Below are 20,306 nucleotides of genomic sequence, written 5' to 3'. Positions count from 1 at the left end.
ATGTCTATGGCTTGATTGGTAGTGTCACTGGTTAAAATTGATCTTCATAGTATGCTTGCTTTTGAAAGTACTTCCAGAGGTGGCAGAGCAACTATATATATTGGAAGGTGGAGAAGTCTAATCCTTTAGGCACATGTAATTCAATGTGGATCAGCTTTATTTCCAAGATGTTGTAGATATGCCATGTCTGCCCCCTCCCTCTCCTCTACCTGTACATATGTAATATTAGCCCAACCAGTCTAACACACTGCTTTAACACAGGCAGAAGTTGTAGAACTCTTGCTGAAATTGGATTCTATATCTTGGGTATGAGAATGCCAATATCATGTACCTGGTAGCAGAGTCTGCAATGCTGAGGAAGGCCTCTTTTACAACTCTGACTTGGGGCCTCTGGTAACAGAAGGCACAGGAGTGCAGAGTAACACGAGTGCCTATAGGTCTTACAGTGACAAAGCAGGTATCCACGCCAGGCAGGAGAGGTCATAGGTTGTCTTTAGTGAAGCGGGCGGGCTGGTGGATGGCAGGCTGGTACGCACTGGTAGCAGACTGTAGAACAGCAGGATGTGTCAGGAAGCAGAGTCAGGCAAGCTGGGACATATACTGGCAGAATTGATCAGGTACAGAGGAGCAGGCAAGAGCGTGGTCTGGGTACAAGCCAGGTCAAGAGACAGTTGATGGGGGGGGGGGGGGGGAAGCAAATGGAGCAGACAAATGGAGGTCAAGGATAAGCCGTGGTCGGTACAGGCAAAGTTCAGACAGTGGTTAGACAAGCTGGGTCAGCAACTGGAATCGGGATACAGAATAACAGGATCACAGGATACAGGGAAGGCTGAAAGACAAAGCAGCACTGATCCTGAGACTAGCCGAGTTTAAATAGTCTGTTTGGCGCCAACATCTGTCGCAGGTGCACGTGAATGTGCGATGGTACCTGTGCGTGCGCGAGTATGTGCATATGTGGTAGAGCTGCACGATTAACCATTAAAAAATTGTGATCTCAATTCAACCCCCTCACGATCTCTAGAGAATTTCCTGATTAATTCATGTAACAAGTGTAGAGTTCTCTGCTCACTCAGCTGTTAAAAAAAAAAAAAAAAACTTGGCAGAATGCTTGTTAACAACATTGTCTATGCTGGTAGATGACTATAAACATTGTAACTTTTCTCTTAGATCAAAGGAATGAACTTCCATCTGACGTGAGAGAAGTTTAACCACTTAAAGTCTAATGCCACGTACGCACGAGCGGACTTTACGGCAGACTTTGCTAGGCGGACTGTATTTCATCAGACAATTCGATCATGTGTGGGCTCCAGCGGACTTTTTCTCAAAAGTTGGATGGACTTAGATTTGAAACATATTTTAAATTAATCCGTCGAAATCGAATCCGGTCGAAAAGTCCGCTCGTCTGTATGCTAGTTCGACGGACAAAAAGCCACGCTAGGGCAGCTATTGGCTACTGGCTATGAACTTCCTTGTTTTAGTCCAGTCGTATGTCATCACGTACGAATTCGACAGACTTTGGTGGACTGTGTAGGCAAGTCCGTTCATTCAGAAAGTCCGTCGTAAAGTACGTCAAAGTCCGCCGGGCAAAGTCTGCCGTAAAGTCTGACCGTGTGTACGCGGCATTAACCTTTTTCTGACACTTGTTTCTTACAAAGTTAAAATCTGTATTTTTTGCTAGCAAATTACTTGGAACCCCCAAACTAATTATATATATATATATTATAAATGCGGAGACCCTAGAGAATAAAATAATGGTGGTTGCAATATTTTATGTCACACGATATTTGCACAGCGGTCTTTCAAACACAATTTTTTGTGAAAAAATACATTCAATGAATTAAAAACAAAACGGTAAAGTTAGCCAGGTTTTTTTATTTTTTTGTAATGTGAAAGATGTTACGCCGCGAGAATCGTGATCTTTATTCTAAGCAAATAAAATCGTGATTCTCATTTTAGCCAGAATCATGCAGCTCTAATATGCATTAGCCAGTGCCCAATTCTTGTGAGCACAAAGGGGGACATGTTTTAAGTGGTGCACAGAAGTCTGTCTAGAGGAGTCATCTCCTCTATTGGCATGCCTTTCCTTACAGCCAAGTTATACCGTATAATGCATTGAATGTAGCCAGTGGGAATCTGTAATACATTATGGCTGGTAGGGTATACTGACATTTGATGTAACAGGATTTGTGGAACCATTGCTAAAATTTAAAGTGAAATTGAATTAAAAGTAAAAGTTTGCCAAGTTAAAAGGGAACATTTAGAAATGGTAATTATGCCTAAGCATTATGAAAATTAACTTATTGTCTGGAATTCCCCCTGAAAACTAGCAGTGCACTTCCTGTCACATGAGGATGCCTAGCCACTTCTGTGCCTATAGCCTCAAAACTGTGTATAAGCAATGTGTGAAAAGAGAGGAAAAAAAACATTCATAATCACCTAGATGGCTGCAGCATTAGTCCAGTGCTGCAGCTGTGCTCTGCTGCCTCTGTACTGAAATCTGAGCGAGCAACGACCACTGATAGCTCAGTTCTTGGGTCTGCTCTGACCAGTGATTGTCAATCAGTGGCTCTCTGATCTGGAGCGCCAGGCTGTGGTGGAGACAGCTGAGAGGTTGAGTCAGCTGCCAGTCAGGAATCTGGACGGATCCCAACATTGTCAGGATCCCTGCAGGACCCCGCTGTCAGCTGAGTTTGGGTCACTGGAGTGCAGAGCTATGTGCACTCCTGTGACCCAGAGGAGAAGTATGACTGAAAGAGCTTTGGCCATACGTTTCCTCTAAGACATTGCTGCTTCTAACCGCTAAGATTAAAGAAGATGTGGAGTAAGAATTGATGTCACTTTTGTGCTGCTCATTGTTCTTGCTGGAGGCTCTGACAATAGAAAGCAAAAGCCATGCTTCAGTCAAGATGGCCACCTTCATATAGAGACTCCCTGCAGAGCAATGTATTTTAAGTTAATAATGGAGAAAGATCAGACTTTAGACCGTACTGGTGACTAGTCTTCTGCCTCTTTTTTGGGGGGTTCAGCTTCTCTTTAATCTTTGTAACTTGTTGTGGCCAGGTATCTAAGAGAATCAAGATGGCAGGGAGAGGTCCTATTACATGCTATGGCCAGAATATTACATTGCAATTGTGTTTAAAGGGTCAGCTTACCTAAAACATGTGAAATAACTGGACAAACAAAAGGAGAAAAGGAAGTGCAGACACTAGCGCAGGTTTTATTTTTTCATTAAAATAAGCAAAACTAAAATGATTATATTACACTGGCAATTTGAAAGAATCACCCAGGCACTTCTGCAGTGTCACTTAGACCAGGATAATGCTCAGGCTTTATTTGATGGGTGCATACTCCAGGATGGATGGATGGACCGAGCAATAGACACACCCCTGAAACACTTTGTCATGTAACACATGGCAGCCGGCATTCTCATCTCCCCAGCGTGTGCCGGTGTCTTGCCGAGAAGGTTCCCCCGGCAGATAAGGACCCCCCTGTACTGCGCAGGCGCAGCGCTTGAACTTTCTCTGCAGAACACCGGCTCTGTTTCTCCATAGCCACAGCTGCAGCTTTTATTATCTGCAATGCGGCTCCACTGTACCCTGCTCTGAGGAGGTGTGATTCTTTCCAATTGTGAGTGCAATGTAATTACTTTAATTTTGCCCTTTTTAATAAAAGGATTTACCTGTGCTAGGGTCTGTTTCATTTTCTCCCTTTATTTCTCCAGTTATTCCTCATCCTAAGGAATATTGGAAGCTGCAATTCCCTCAAGCTGGGTTACTTACTCCTACTGTTTGAACCTATGCTATAGACGTACATGCATCGTGACCATTTGGATACATATAGGAGAGATACTATAGGACTTAGCGAAGTGCTAATTGGTTTTTCTATGTCTGTACCCAAAGCATGTGGTAGGGCATCCCTCAGCTCAATTATTCTTAACATAAAGTACCCCTTCATATAGTAAAAATGTACCTAAAATACATAAATCTTACCTACTCAAAAGAAAAACCCTTGTCCTTTTTTTTTTTTTTTTTTTTTTTTTTTTTTTTTATTCTCTGGGCTAAAAAGTTTAGTTGCATGTCAAGGACATGTTTGTGCCATGGACCTCTACCGGTGTCATTTCAGGCACTGAGCTATGCGCTGCAAGTCGGTCCTTTCTGATTTTTCCTTTGAACTGTTCTTCCTTTGCTTTCTCTATGATGGTTTACTCTTCCTAGTGTGTTAATGCTTAACTCCAGATCCAAAAAGACAACTTAAAAAAAAAAAAAAAAAAAAAAGGATTGTAATTCTGATGGCCTGTAATGTAATGTAATTTGGAGAATTGTTGAAGAAAAAGTTAAACAGGAGAGAGAATGTGTTTTCAGCAGCTTTATTGTCTTTTGGATTTGGTTGCTGACCTAACTTGTACTCTGCCTGGCATGACCTTGCTTGTACTCCACCTGCCCTGACCTTGCTTTGATCCCTGACTATGTGTTTGTGATGTGTTTTAAACTAAGTGGGACCTCTGTAGGGAATACTTTTTATCACTTGCGTTCCTTTGTAGGTTCCCGAAATGGTATGATAAAGGGATCATAAAGTACTAAAAGAAAGGTTAATATATTAAGATGCAAATGATAAAGGGATCATAAAATACTAAACAAAAGGTTAATATATCAATATATTGGAATGCAATTGGCATTAAAATAAATGCATAGATTCAACCAATAACTATATATCCAATAATTATATGTCAACAGCATCCATAAACAAACAAAAAACATTACTAACTTATTACTCACCGATGATATCTAAATGAATGGAAGCTTGTACTGATAAATCTCTGTCTCGCTCTCTCGCTATCTGTCTCGCTCTCTCGCTCTCTCGCTATCTGTCTCGCTCTCTCGCTATCTGTCTCGCTCTCTCGCTCTCTCGCTATCTGTCTCGCTCTCTCGCTCTCTCGCTATCTGTCTCGCTCTCTCGCTGTCTCGCTATCTGTCTCGCTATCTGTCTCGCTCTCTCGCTGTCTCGCTCTCTGTCTCGCTATCTGTCTCGCTCTCTCGCTCTCTGTCTCGCTCTCTCGCTATCTGTCTCGCTCTCTCGCTATCTGTCTCGCTCTCTCGCTCTCTCGCTATCTGTCTCGCTCTCTCGCTATCTGTCTCGCTCTCTCGCTATCTGTCTCGCTCTCTCGCTCTCTCGCTATCTGTCTCGCTCTCTCGCTGTCTCGCTATCTGTCTCGCTATCTGTCTCGCTCTCTCGCTGTCTCGCTCTCTGTCTCGCTATCTGTCTCGCTCTCTCGCTCTCTGTCTCGCTCTCTCGCTATCTGTCTCGCTCTCTCGCTATCTGTCTCGCTCTCTCGCTATCTGTCTCGCTCTCTCGCTATCTGTCTCGCTCTCTCGCTATCTGTCTCGCTCTCTCGCTATCTGTCTCGCTCTCTCGCTCTCTGTCTCGCTCTCTCGCTCTCTGTCTCGCTCTCTCGCTATCTGTCTCGCTCTCTCGCTATCTGTCTCGCTCTCTCGCTATCTGTCTCGCTCTCTCGCTATCTGTCTCGCTCTCTCGCTATCTGTCTCGCTCTCTCGCTATCTGTCTCTCGCTCTCTCGCTATCTGTCTCTCGCTCTCTCGCTATCTGTCTCTCGCTCTCTCGCTATCTGTCTCTCGCTCTCTCGCTATCTGTCTCTCGCTCTCTCGCTATCTGTCTCTCGCTCTCTCGCTATCTGTCTCTCGCTCTCTCGCTATCTGTCTCTCGCTCTCTCGCTATCTGTCTCTCGCTCTCTCGCTATCTGTCTCTCGCTCTCTCGCTATCTGTCTCTCGCTCTCTCGCTATCTGTCTCTCGCTCTCTCGCTATCTGTCTCTCGCTCTCTCGCTATCTGTCTCTCCCTCTCTCGCTATCTGTCTCTCCCTCTCTCGCTATCTGTCTCTCCCTCTCTCCCTCTCCCTCTCCGTCTCTCGCTATCTGTCTCTCCGTCTCTCCCTCTCCCTCTCCGTCTCTCCCTCTCCGTCTCTCCCTCTCCGTCTCTCCCTCTCCGTCTCTCCCTCTCCCTCTCTCCCTCTCCCTCTCTCCCTCTCCGTCTCTCCCTCTCCGTCTCTCCCTCTCCGTCTCTCCCTCTCCGTCTCTCCCTCTCCGTCTCTCCCTCTCCGTCTCTCCCTCTCCGTCTCTCCCTCTCCGTCTCCGTCTCTCCGTCTCCGTCTCTCCCTCTCCGTCTCTCCCTCTCCGTCTCTCCGTCTCTCCCTCTCCGTCTCTCCCTCTCCGTCTCTCCCTCTCCGTCTCTCCCTCTCCGTCTCTCCCTCTCCGTCTCTCCCTCTCCGTCTCTCCCTCTCCGTCTCTCCCCCTCTCCGTCTCTCCCCCTCTCCGTCTCTCCCCCTCTCCGTCTCTCCCCCTCTCCGTCTCTCCCCCTCTCCGTCTCTCCCTCTCCTTCCTTATAAAAGAGGCCTGGCTTTTATTCTGATCCAGTGGCTTCACTTTTTTCCCCCAAGGAATTCCGACTTCATTTGCTGTATGCTTGTTCAAGAGGCAGCCAGGAAGAAACATTTTCATGAGCAGGTCAACAATGGCTGCCTACATATTGCCCCAATTATAAATTTCCCGTAAGATTTCAAGTAAAAATAAAAAAATCTAGCAATCATTATGTGCACACTTAAAGGTTGTATACAGTAATACTGTATACACAACAGAAGATGTACCAATAGTATAAAAAGTGGTAGATCATATATCAAGTAGTAACAGACCAAAATCAGAGGTCTGTTACCTGGAGGTACCCATACCCCTTGGAAATGTGTCTGTGTGTGTGTGTGTATATATGTATGTGTGTGTGTGTGTGTGTGTATATATATATATATATATATATATATATATATATATATATATATACACACACACACACTAAATATAATAAAATCTTTATGATTTTATTTTAGCTGCTCTGTTTCTAGCTGTCCATATGTAAAGTAAAACTAAACTATTTGTCATCTTTTTAAATCATACTGGTATTAATAGGACTGGTGATCACAATGACAAATTAACCCAAGTGACAAAGGGGGTATGGAACAAATTGTGAAATAAATAATGGGTCGTTAATCTTAAAAAGAGCTCCGGCTTTGCTCCCCCTCCAAGTTTGCCCTCATCCTCCCTACTTTCTCATCTCTATCACCCCTACTCTACCACCGCAGCCTCCCTTCCCTGACTTGATAGGCATTCCCCTTAGTATACCCTGCTGCCCTTCTCGATCTACAGTCTCCCATCACTCTTGGGCTCTTTGGTATTGTCCCCCGTTGGGGTAAGAAACAGCCGCTTCTGTTAAATTTTTTTTTTTTTTTTTTGTTTTCCTCACTGACTGTTCACATGTTGCTTACACCTAGAATTTCAGCCCCCTATGTAGCGTTATAGAGGATTATCCTCCCCTTGATGCTCGCCATGTACCCTCTTTTAACCTGGCATGGTCATCTCCATGCTTTAACTTTGTTACATTGTACTTCTTATTCATATGTACGTTGCACTCTTACTTGTGCCTTTTTGTATTAAAGCTTTTGTTCTTTCAATAAAATACTTGAGCAAGAAAAAAAGCCCCTGCTTTAAATGCCTGCTGCCAACTTAGATAAAATTATAATTGGAGGGGATCGGATTATCAGTGAATTTTTGCAATAAAAGCAAAGGCATACAGTAATTTACCTCGTACTTTGGCCATCACATTCTCAATAATGCATGTTGTTTTAAGTCTCCCTAATTGTAGAAAAGTGAAAAAATATTTTTAAAAAACTCTGTATAATGTCTTACATTTCTCACAGTGGATTTCATTGGCATTAAAAATTGTTTATTATTATATCCAATGTTACTGTTGTGGAGCTTTTTTGTTATATTGTACGCTTTAGTTATAAGTGCCTTTTAACCCATGTTTTTTTTCAGTTTCCTCTCTGTATAGACATCACAACAAATTTACAGCCATATTACTAATCTTCTTTCATATCTCTTTTAGCCCCAAAAAGTTGTACAAGGTTTGGTTGGCCTGCGGAATCTGGGCAATACGGTGGGTTTTACTTATTTGTTTTGCATTTGTCCTCATTCGTACATTCACATTGACATTACACCACATGGCATAAAGTACATGTAACACCAAACTTGTTTCGTTTTGGATGAAGTAGGAAATTATTAGAACCCCTGTTTGTTTTTCATGTGTCTGTGTCCTCTCAGAGAAATTGCCTGAAGATAAGAGAAGATAAGACTATGATGAAAACTATTCAAAGGCTCTACTCCTTCCACATTCTGTTCAAAAATAGTTTGGGCTTTATTTACCCATTAATATATTAGTGTTTAACAATTCACAGTTACTTTTTATGTGGCCAGTGTCTGCTCTTAAGCTGACCATACATGGAGGGAGTGGAAATCCATTAGTTTATAAAGAAATAGTCAGGCTTTTGTTTTTAGACCTTTCGTTTAGAAAGAAATAGGCCCTTTTCAAATGGGTGTTCCAATCAGTTCCACCTGTCAGTTTTTCAGGCGGATCTGATCGGAAGGTCCATTCATCCCTATGGGCAGGCAGGTGTAAACAGACTTGTGTCTGTTTTACACCTGTCTACCTCCGGGTCTGATCAGACCAGCTAAAAAAAAAAAAAAAAAAAAAGAAAGAGAGAGGGCTCTATCCTTTTCCATTTAGGTGGAGGGGATCGGCGGTAGCCAGGTGTAAACAGATAGCAGGATCTGTTTACTCGTGGATGCCCATGGAGCAGAGTGGACTCTGTCCGTGTCTGTTCTGCAGATACTGAACAGACACGAATGCGTCCTCCACCTGCTCTTCTCCGATCACCAGGTGATCAGCTCACAGATCCTCTGCTGATTGCAACAGAATCTGCCCCGTGTAAAAGTAGCATTAATCAGATCTTTAGTTGATCCTTTTTTTCCCTGCTTGCTTGACTTCTACTTTTCGGTGCATGTTCACCATCTCCACATTACAGCCAGAAGAGTTGTATGGAATGGCATTAGGACATATTAGACAAATGTTGAAGTAAAGAACTGGGAGGAGGTTTCCAGATTTAGGTCATTTATGGGTAACAGGAGAATCTCACTGTCTTCAGACAAGCTTGAGGGGACCTGGTAGGATTCAGGCACAATGGATGGTTACAGGAGGTCTAGTGCAGATCTTAGTAAGGCTCATCATAGTTCAGCTTCAGTCATGCTGCCAAATTCATGAGCCATGTGAGGGCACCAGACTGACTAGATGGTGTGCTGCATAACCAGATGGAAGAATCTTATTCACTGCACAGCAATCTATGTAGTTAAAATAGCCAGCACAGAGTAACTTGAGGTGGATAGCAAGCATGTATCGATTGACAACACAAACGCTCCCACTCATCATGGAGCATAAAAAAGGTCTTCTGAGGATAGCTTCAGGTCCCATCTGGTTTATCTGGGATCTTAGCAAACAATGGAGACATGCTTAAAATTATTAACCTCTTCCTGCTGCCTTATTTTTGAACTGGAATCATTCAGATCCTGCAATAATTTTATGTTCCTTAAAGCACACCATACAAACAAGACAACACTGACATTTACAATCCTCCCAAAATTACTAGACAAGTTGTCTGACTGGAAATGTGTTGGAAATGTTTGTTTAAATCATTGCTAAGGTAAGATTTGTAATGTACAATGCAAGACATATTATAGCTAAAAAATAGTGTAGCGCTGTGTGTATAAACTTGTACAAAATGGTGAGCTAAATTCTAGCCATCCCTTACAGGTCTAGATAATCAGCTAAGTACTTCAAAATAACATATGAAATACAGGGAGCATAAAAATATAATAAGTGCTTCAAATTACTGAAGATACAGTGACTATAATAAACCAAAAATAAAAAAAATTGTGGTAAATTGAAGAATCATATATAAGTGACCAATCAATCAACAGATATAGTCCATAAAGGTTGACAATTGGATTCCAAGTGAAAAAATAGGAAGCCACCACCGAAAGTCTGTGAGGATTGGATATTGGGAAATGAAACTCCCAAGCTTCCTCGTAAACACACTTAATCACTTCTGGCAGATGGATAAATAACCACAGAAGGATGGAGGGTCTAGGTGTGTGGTGGGACCATCACCGAAGCATCAAGAGAGGCTTACCGGAATCAGGTGACTTGAAGACCTATGTCTTACAAGTCTGAGAAAGCTTGAATGACCACCAGGTCTGGCAAGGTAAGTCGTCAGATGTCCTCAGCTTCAAATGGGGAGGGGTCTCGTCACAGCTTCAGACTTCCCCAAACGGTCCAACAGGCCAAGTGGATGTTTTAAATACCATGAGAAAAATAAAGCTCACATGGCATGATATCGTTTAAAAACATCAATTTATTTAAATAATAAAAGAAAGCACTCACATAATAGGAGATCTCAAAACAGCTCAAAAAAGGTCAGTCGCGGTGATCGTGAGGGGTCCACCCAACATGTTTCGGCTAACAAGCCTTCATCTGGGGTGACATGTTGGGTGGACCCCTCACGATCACCGCGACTGACCTTTTTTGAGCTGTTTTGAGATCTCCTATTATGTGAGTGCTTTCTTTTATTATTTAAATAAATTGATGTTTTTAAACGATATCGTGCCATGTGAGCTTTATTTTTCTCATGGTATTTAAAACATCCACTTGGCCTGTTGGACCGTTTGGGGAAGTCTGAAGCTGTGACGAGACCCCTCCCCATTTGAAGCTGAGGACATCTGACGACTTACCTTGCCAGACCTGGTGGTCATTCAAGCTTTCTCAGACTTGTAAGACATATATGTCTTCAAGTCACCTGATTCCGGTAAGCCTTTCTTGATGCTTCGGTGATGGTCCCACCACACACCTAGACCCTCCATCCTTCTGTGGTTATTTATCCATCTGCCAGAAGTGATTAAGTGTGTTTACGAGGAAGCTTGGGAGTTTCATTCCCCAATATCCAATCTTCACAGACTGTCGGTGGTGGCTTCCTATTTTTTCACTTGGAATCCAATTGTCAACCTTTATGGACTATATCTGTTGATTGATTGGTCACTTCTATATGATTCTTCTCCAATTTACCACAATTTTTTTTATTTTTGGTTTATTATATTCACTGTATCTTCAGTAATTTGAAGCACTTATTATATTTTTATGCTCACTGTATTTCATATGTTATTTTGAAGTACTTAGCTGATTATCTAGACCTGTAAGGGATGGCTAGAATTTAGCTCACCATTTTGTACAAGTTTATACACACAGCGCTACACTATTTTTTTTTTTTATCTGTTTGTCCCAACCTTTGTCTAGAGGTGTGTTAGCTGCTAACTGTGTAACATTCTCTTTAACACTTTCTGGCGCATCGCTGTACTCATCCCTCCATCGAAGACATATTATAGAAGTGTGGTAGGCATGCAAATGAGATGATGATGCTGTAATGGTTTTGTGGTGATCATTCTGTAATGCACAGAGCTTCTTTTATAAAGCAGTAGTATGCCCTTACCACAGCCATTCCATTGCATAAAAAACACATGCTGCACATTTCTAAAGTACGGTGATAGGTTTTACCAATGTGCATTGCTCCCCACTTGCTTCAGGAATTAAGTGGAGTGCTATTCACTTGGGTCAATTAAATTAAAAGGAAAAGCCAGGGGAGAACCTGGTCATGTATTAAAGTAATAAGGCCTGCCTCTCCAACAATTACAGAGTTTGCAACGTTAAGCCGAGAAACCTTTGTGAAGCACTGTAGGCTCTACATTCTAGCCAGCATTCGATTAATGGTGGATAAAATGTGGGCAGTGGTGTTGCTACCATTGAGTAACATTGCATTGTCCTACGAAGACAGTATCCACTCTCTGCCATAACTAGTCCTTATAGAATGATTAGCTGCACAGTGGAGAAAACCAGCCATTGAAAAAGCATAAGGGTTGCAATTGCTGACTTCCTAAAAATGCTAGTTGTCTGACTTTTAAGCAGAACCACCGGCTTCATTTGTCTGTACACTTATTTCAGGTTGTTAACTCAAAGCCAGGCAACTAGCATTTCCAAAAGGAAAGACCAGCATGTTTTCCCAAGACAGGTTTCCTTTAAGCTATATAACACAAATGCAAGATGAAAACCTTGTGTGTGTGTAGTGATCATTAGTATTTCATTTAATACAAAATATAATTTGTTCCCTTTATGCCTATTTTAATGCGATCTAATGTGTTTATATGACAGTGCTTTATGAACTCCATCCTCCAGTGTCTAAGCAATACTAAGGATCTTAGGGACTATTGTCTACAAAAGACGTATAAACGTGATCTCAACTCAAAGAACTGCAATACAGCAATTATGGAAGGTGGGTAATTCTTGAACTGCAAAATAAAACCTATTTACAATGTTATGTTATGAGTGTTCAATCATTTTTTTTATTTATTTTTATTTTTTTAGAAAAAAAAATTCTCTAACACTATTTTAACTAGTATGTATTCTTAACTTAAAAAGTTTGGATGTGTATTGATTGTTTTTGGAGAATAAGGATATTGTTTAGTGTCGCTTTAAACCCATTCTTCTGCACTTGCATAGAAAGCCCTTGGGGTTGATTTACTAAAACTGGAGAGTGCAAAAACTGGTGCAGCTGTGCATGGTAGCCAATCAGCTTGTTCAGTTAAGCTTTGACAATAATACCTGGAAGCCGATTGGTTTCTATGTAGAGCTTCACCAGATTTTACACTGTTTTAGTAAATTAAAACCCCTTGTGTCTTTTGTGGTGACTTTAAAACCAATTGTACTCAGAATTTACTATATGTACTTTTCTCTTGCTTTTTTTTTTTTTTACTTTGCCATTGCAGTGGGCCTCCCTCCGAACAGCAAGGTTTCAATTCTTGCTTTTGCAAGCGTTTGATAAATAAGGTGACCTACTTATTTTATTTGTTGCTCCCCCAGAAGGTTAAAAAGCAATGGTCTCAAAGCTAAACCTTGCCATACACCACTTACTAATGTAGACCATACAGGAGTATGAATCACTCCCTGAATGTGGCTTTTCAGCTAGTTTTCTATCCTTTTGTAGAATCAATTATCTAGGCATCTAGATCTTAAAAGGGGTTGTAAACCTATGTGTTTTTTCACCTTAATGCATCCTATGCATTAACCTCCCTGGCGGTATGATTATTTCGGATTTTAGGTGCTGAAAGCGGTACAATTATTTTGCATGGAAATTTGGCGTTTTATATTGTAGGTCTGTAAATCTTAACAATAACACACTTAAATCTGTCCAAACAAGAGTCTAGTAGATATCCCGGGTATTATAAAGTTTGAAACACAAAAACATAAATTATAATATAATAAATAAAAATAAATAATTAAAAAAAATAAAAAAAAATAGTAATAAAATAAATTTCCCCACAATTCACTATCGCTCAATTCTGCAAGTGTTCTAATTTACTATCGCTGTTTTCTAGCTGGTCTAAAGCCACTTTTGAAGTAAAGGGACACTTTTTGGTTGCTATGGACAATCTCCAGTTTCCAGGCAGAAAGAACAGTGTATATCATGTAAAACTGCATGCAGGGCATAGGACAAAGCACTGGGGACAAAAGGGATGTGAAATAATTTCATACAGTACTGTAATCTGTAAGATTACAGTACTGTATGTGTTATGATTTTTACTTTTTTTTTTTTTAATTTGCCGCCAGGCTCCGCCCCCGTGCGTCGCGCCGCTCGCAGGGAACGGAGCCTGGCACGGAGAGGCTTCGGAGGAGGACGGAGCCCTCGGACACTGCGGGTGACATCGCAGGATCCCGGGGACAAGGTAAGTAACGCCGCCCCAGGATCCTGCAATGCGATCCCGAGTGTGGCTCGGGGTTACCGCTAATGGGACTGAATTTAAACCCCGAGCCACACTCGGGAAAACCGCCAGGGAGGTTAAGGTGAAAAAACACCTGCCGGTGACTGGCCCCCCAGCCCCCCATTTTACTTACCTGAGCCCTACCTGAGCACGGGGACGTGCTGTCTCTCTGCCCGGGGTTCTCGGCTCTTGATTGGATAGATTGATAGCAGCGCAGCCATTGGCTCCCCCTGCTGTCAATCAAATCCAGTGATGCGGGCCGAGTCCTTCGTTTGGCCTCTATGGACGCTGAATGATGGACTCGGGAGCGCGCCCGCAAGGTAACCCCCGGGAAATCGCTTCTCCCAGGGGCTTATCTGATGTGGGGAGGAGCCGTCAAGCTGCCAAGGGACCCCAGAAGAGCAGGTTCGGGGGCCACTCTGTGCAAAACTATGTGCACAATGGAGGTAAGTATGATATGTTTGTTATTAAAAAAAAACAAAAAAAAAAAAAACCGAACCCTTACAATCACTTTCAGTTTTGAATGGATCCTACATGCTAAAAGAACATGGTGAGGATGCAGTGCAGTGCAACGTAGCTGATCAACATGACTATGTTGCGGGCAGACAAAGCCTAATATATAAAGGTAATTGTGAAACAGTGACTGCTTGAATATAGCAAAGTAAAAATGCATATACTAACACAAATAGGATAAATAATGACACAATACAAAAAAATATATAATGCAAGAAAAATACATGTGGGCTAGTGCCCCATTAGCAAAAACGTGCCAAATCCTGGTGGACTACAAGTGACAAATCCCTAGGACAAACATGAATAATAGTTCTATCATCCAGTCCAAAAACAAAAATTTGTGATGAGAAACACAAAACAATTCCAATCGTGAAGGGAAGGGGGATCTTCAGTGAGGACACCTCCGTGTTTGCAAGCCGCTTACCTTACAGCTGTAAGGTGTACAGCCTGTGTTGCAAATGACCCGCAGGTGTAGACGTTCCGTGTATAAGGTAGTGACAATGATGAACATGCCAAAGCGAAATATAAAGAATAAAAAGTATACAGCATGTAAAATAACTCTGCGACGACCACAGTTTAGGGGGGGGGGGCAAGACACACACACGGGGGGAGGTTGCACTTGCATGAAGTGAGTGTGGGCATCAATCCACGAGCGCCGAGCTCGTATGCCTCCAGGAGTATCATGAATCTGGAATCTGTCCCCGTGCCTGGAAACTGGAATATGTCCCTGTGCCTGCCTCTCTGTGTTCGTCAGGTAGAGTAGTGATGTACAGTGTGAGAAAGAGACGCACATAGCGTGATCCCATATAAAAGGTATATTTATTTAATAAAACAAGTCCAATCAACTTACATTTAAAACAACTTCTTCAGAGGAATAAGTCACGTGACGTGGTGATATGCATTAGGATTGGAGCACGGGACGCTGCCACAGACAAACAGGAGACGAGCTCGGCGCTCGTAGTTACTACACACTGCAGCATTGTTTTAAATGTAAGTTGATTGTACTTGTCTTATTAAATAAATATACCTTTTATATGGGATCATGCTATGTGCGTCTCTTTCCCCCTCACACTGTACATCACTACTCTACCTGACGAACACTGAGGAGAGAGGCACGGGGACATATTCCAGTTTCCAGGCACGGGGACAGATTCCAGATTGGTGATACCCCTGGAGGCATACGAGCTCGGCGCTCGTGGATTGATGCCCACACTCCATGCAAGTGAGTGCAACCTCCCCCTGTGTGTGTCTTGCCCCCCCCCCCCAAACTGTGGTTGTCGCAGAGTTATTTTACATGCTGTATACTTTTTTATTTTTTATATTTCGCTTGGCATGTTCATCATTGTCACTACCTTATACACGGAACGTCTACACCTGCGGGTCATTTGCAACACAGGCTGTACACCTTACAGCTGTAAGGTAAGCGGCTTGCAAACACGGAGGTGTCCTCACTGAAGATCCCCCTTCCCTTCACGATTGGAATTGTTTTGTGTTTCTCATCACAAGTTTTTGTTTTTGGACTGGATGATAGAACTATTATTCATGTTTGTCCTAGGGATTTGTCACTTGTAGTCCACCAGGATTTGGCACGTTTTTGCTAATGGGGCACTAGCCCACATGTATTTTTCTTGCATTATATATTTTTTTGTATTGTGTCATTATTTATCCTATTTGTGTTTAGTATTTGCATTTTTGCTTTGCTATATTCAAGCAGTCACTGTTTCACAATTACCTTTATATATTAGGCTTTGTCTGCCCGCAACATTATAGTCATGTTGATCAGCTACGTTGCACTGCACTGCATCTCCACCATGTTCTTTTAGCATGTAGGATCCATTCATGCATTGGCCCGTTTCTTTTTTAGTTCACTTTGCCACTTTAGTCATCTTTGTAGCTTCAACTCCCCCCCCCCCCTTCATCACAGTGCAACTACCATCTTCCCCCACTTTTGTCTCATTTGTCCTGCTTTGGATCAGTACTTAGGTGTTGCAGCAGTGTCCTTTTAGCGTAGCCCCCCCCCCCCGACAGCGCAGGAGTTTCCACTTTCACACTTTCAGTTATAAATTAGCGGTGCTGAGGAAGCTTGTCAAACCCTTTAGCAAAGTCCAAACATACTAGACCTATGGCTGTTTGGCCTTTATCCTAATTACTGCCTAATAAAAAAGTAGACTTTTTTCTGTCTTTCATAAATCCATACTGGCTGTTTTGTAAAAGATATTATTGTACTGTATGTGGGCCTTTTATCAATTTCTCAAATATCTTTCTTGCAATAGAAAAAAAACCTACAGATCTGTAGATATTGAGTGACGATATTATTCCATTTTAAATATAGGCACCACATTTCCTTTGTGCTAATCCATTGAAACTAAAAGTCAATAAAATTCTGATCAAGACCCATGTGGGATAGACACATTGCTTTTGATTTAAATAGTGCAAGTTAATGGGAGCTTTTTAAGAGGATACTTTGGCTGTGCTGATAGCTTTATTGTCTGCTTCAGAATGTAGTTAGAGCACCCAGATCTTGCACTGCACTTTAACGAGTCCCTGTAACCTTGTCCAACCTCTCCAGCACTTCCACTGGCCCTTTTTCTTCTGTGGAGGGGTTTTGGAGGAGCATGTTGGAAAGGAATGGTATGTAAGCACTATAGAAATTAATATGAAGTGTTAGAGGGGGTGAGCTTGGGCAAGGGGACTATGGGGTTTATTTACTAAAGGCAAATCCACTTTGCACTGCAAGTGCACTTGGAAGTGCAGTCGCTGTAGATCTGAGGGGGACATGCAAGGAAAATAAACAGCTTCCCCTCAGTTCTACAGCGACTGCACTTCCAAGTGCACTTGCAGTGTACTTGTAGTGCAAAGTTGATTTGATTTGCCTTTAGTAAATCAACCCCGTGTCCTTCTTTTTTTTTTTTTTTTTTTTTTTGTATCCTCTGTCTCGGTGCTTTATCTTTTTCACTTGCCAGATATTAAAAACTCTATAAAAATCCTAGAGATAAATGAGCTCAACTCTTTGAGAACCAGTGGGTGTAAGTAATCTGGCCTAGGTATTTAATTGCATTTATTTTGTTTCTGGGCCATATAATTGTCTTCAGGCTTTTACCTTGTCCTCATGATGTTAAAAGATTTTAGTCTTACTAACCTACATAGGGTTTGTTTAGGTTTTATAAATATTTGTTAGGGCACTATTCATGGTCAGCATCTACTTTGTAGATTGAGATGATGGATCAGAAATCACACATAATCATGTGAAGCCTGGTGCTTGTAAAGTTGGCTGCATTCACAAATGTCTGGCATGGGTCAGCTCTGGCTGCAATATTTTTCTTTGTTACTTGCGTCAAAGTTACAATATCGCAGCCTGTAAAAAGTATTTAGATCTACCATTTAGAACAGAACACCGATTCCTTTATCGTGATAGTTGCCCTTATGTTTTTCTAGCTCAGGTAATTTATTGAAAGAATAAAAGTTTCAATATAAGGGCATAAGTGAGAGTGCAAAGTACATATGAATAAGAAGTACAATGAAACAGAGCTAAAGCATGGAAAAAACCATGCCAGGTTAAGAGGGTGCCTAGCAAACACCAAGGGGAGGATAATCCTCCATAACGTTACCCAGAGTTAGGTTGAAATTCTAGGTTTAGTCAGGGAGAGAGAAAAAAAATTTAACAGAAGCGGCTGTTTGGTACCCCAATGGGGGGGCAATACCAAAGAGCACTGGGAGACTGCAGGCTGGGGAGGGCAGCAGGTATACAAAAGGGAATGCCTAGTTAGGAGCTCAAGTCAGGGCAGGGGGGCTGCGGGGGTAGAATAGGAAGGGTAGAGACGAGAAAGCAGTGGGGAGGACAAGGTGCATACACAGAGGGGGGCAGAAAGGGGCAAGGGAAAAGAGGGAAAGGGAGGGCAGGCAAGGGGGCCCCCCTAGGGAGTGGTCCTTATGTTTTTAAGCTGAACTTGCGCTATCACTTTCTAAGTGAAGTCGCTGTATATATTTAAACAGAAGCTTTATATGGCTTGCCCTCTAGTGGTTTCTTCTGAGGACTATACAGAAAACTAATTTAGGACAGTGACAATAGAAGCTTGCCTGAAAAGCTATGCTTAGTCTGTCTCAGTGATGCTAGGAATAGGAGATCCCCCGTCAAGATCCTAAACAGCTGTAAAGACCTTCCCTACTTTATCCAAACTTTGTTTTAGGTGGAGTAAAATTGTATATTTTTTCCTACATTCTTATTACTATCTTTACTCATCAAGCTTCATGCTGTATATAAGTATTTTTTCCACATAATCAGGTATTTGCATACATATAAAAGAGAATTATGCTGGCCTGCATTTCGTAGGAGCATGCTTAGATTTGTCAAAGTTGTTAGGTGATGACTAATTCTGTTGATTTTCCAAGACTATAGGGTAAAGGTTTACAAGACCTGAGCACAGTTTTATATAGAATGCTCTTGTTGCATTGTTGTAGCCTTTCATATGAATCACATACAAAATTAGGTATATCCAAACAAAGGCACACCTATTTGCTAAAAGATGGATGTTGAAACTGAATTTAGGATAGAATGTGGTATGACTCATTGACACACCTAGCAATACATGCAGTGTTGCTATATGTAAAACTTTAAACTCAACTTTTTAATGGTACCACCCCCATCAAATCATTCTCTGCAGCTATTACCTTTTGTACCACCACCCCCTCCCTTTAGAATGTAAGCTCTACGAGCAGGGCACTCCTGTACCTTTTTGTATTGAACTGTACTGTAATTGTGCTGTCCCCCTATACATTGTAAAGCGCTGCGTAAACTGTTGGCGCTATATAAATCGTGTAATAATAATAATATGATAAGAACAAAAGGAATATATATACATAACAAATACATGCATATAGAGGTGACAGGTCAGGTGGCAGAGTGATGGAGAGGAATCTGTTTGTAAATGATCAGGGGTGGTAGGTTTATGGGATAAAGTTTGGAGCCAGACATGAAGGCTAGAGTAGGTGTAGATGGCACATTGCAAGATTGCACATCGCCTCTGTTTAGCACATATAAGAATGTTTGGGGTGAATTTAAACCACAAGCAGTGATACCTAAATACCTAAGGGCTCAGCAAAGGCTAGAAAAGAATAAATGATCCTGTTAGGGAAACTTGAAGTTATGTGAAAAATACTTGCTGTTTATTTGGAGCTACCTGTACTTTCCAGAGTTTTTAAGGTCTGTTCAAGTCATTGGGAGCATAAAAAAAAAAAAAAAAAAAAAAAATCACAACATATACCAATGCATACCCTCTACAGTGTATTTTTGGACACTGCTGTAAATATTTGATCTCTGTGTACCCTGATCCACAGTATAATTGCACAAAGTTCCAGCCTTTTTCTGCACTTCAGAATTGTTGCTTATTAGAATTGATTTTCTATTATATTATAACCCCTAAGCACAGTGAGGTAGATTTACTAAAGGAAAATAAACTGTGCATTTTGCAAGTGCAGTTGCAGTAATTTTCCTCAGAGCTTAGCAAATGTGGTAAAGCTCTGCTGATATCTATCATGCAATCAAAAAATATGTTGCTTTTTTGTTTACTTGCACCAGATTGGGTATTTTTTACCAAGCAAAGCTTTACCACATTACATTTCCCAAGGAAAAGGTGTGCAACTGCACTTGCAAAGTTCAGTCTATTTGCCTTTAGTAAATCAGCCCCATAGTCTGCACTTGCATGTCTGCACATGGGAGGGCAGCTGTGACCTTAGAATCACAGGACACACCATTGAAACTTCTACAGTGTTAATATGTTCCAAAGATTTACAGTGATCGATGTCAAAAGGGGAAGGAAATCATAAGAAGCCACATACAGGAAATGCTTAGAATGCATAGTAAGGAAAAAAATACACTGTACCAATGTCAAGACCCACTCCAACATATCTCAATGCAAACTGCAGGACATAGTGTGCAGTTTTAGTGAGCATGAAAATGCAGAGAATTCATTTTTAATGGCACCTTACCCTCACAACACACCTGCATTACATTGCATTGTACAGTAACATACAGTACAACC

General features: G+C 41.7%; 1 protein-coding gene across 5 annotated transcripts in view; it reads left to right on the top strand.

Annotated features, from left to right (window-relative positions):
* The window catches only part of USP2 (ubiquitin specific peptidase 2), a 180,930-nt gene that overhangs the window by 122,180 nt on the left and 38,444 nt on the right, over nt 1-20,306 (top strand). For all 5 annotated transcript variants that reach the window (XM_073602549.1, XM_073602545.1, XM_073602548.1 and 2 more), the window contains 2 exons: nt 7,946-7,996; nt 12,149-12,269. In XM_073602549.1, coding sequence (XP_073458650.1) covers nt 7,946-7,996; nt 12,149-12,269 — 172 coding nt within the window. The remainder of the gene's footprint in view (nt 1-7,945; nt 7,997-12,148; nt 12,270-20,306) is intronic.

Source organism: Aquarana catesbeiana, linkage group LG10, assembly GCF_042186555.1.
Source record: "Aquarana catesbeiana isolate 2022-GZ linkage group LG10, ASM4218655v1, whole genome shotgun sequence".
In the NCBI taxonomy this organism is placed as follows: Eukaryota; Metazoa; Chordata; class Amphibia; order Anura; family Ranidae; genus Aquarana; species Aquarana catesbeiana.
The sequence above is the reverse complement of the archived record's forward strand: the minus strand, read 5'-3'. Positions and strand labels throughout refer to the sequence as shown.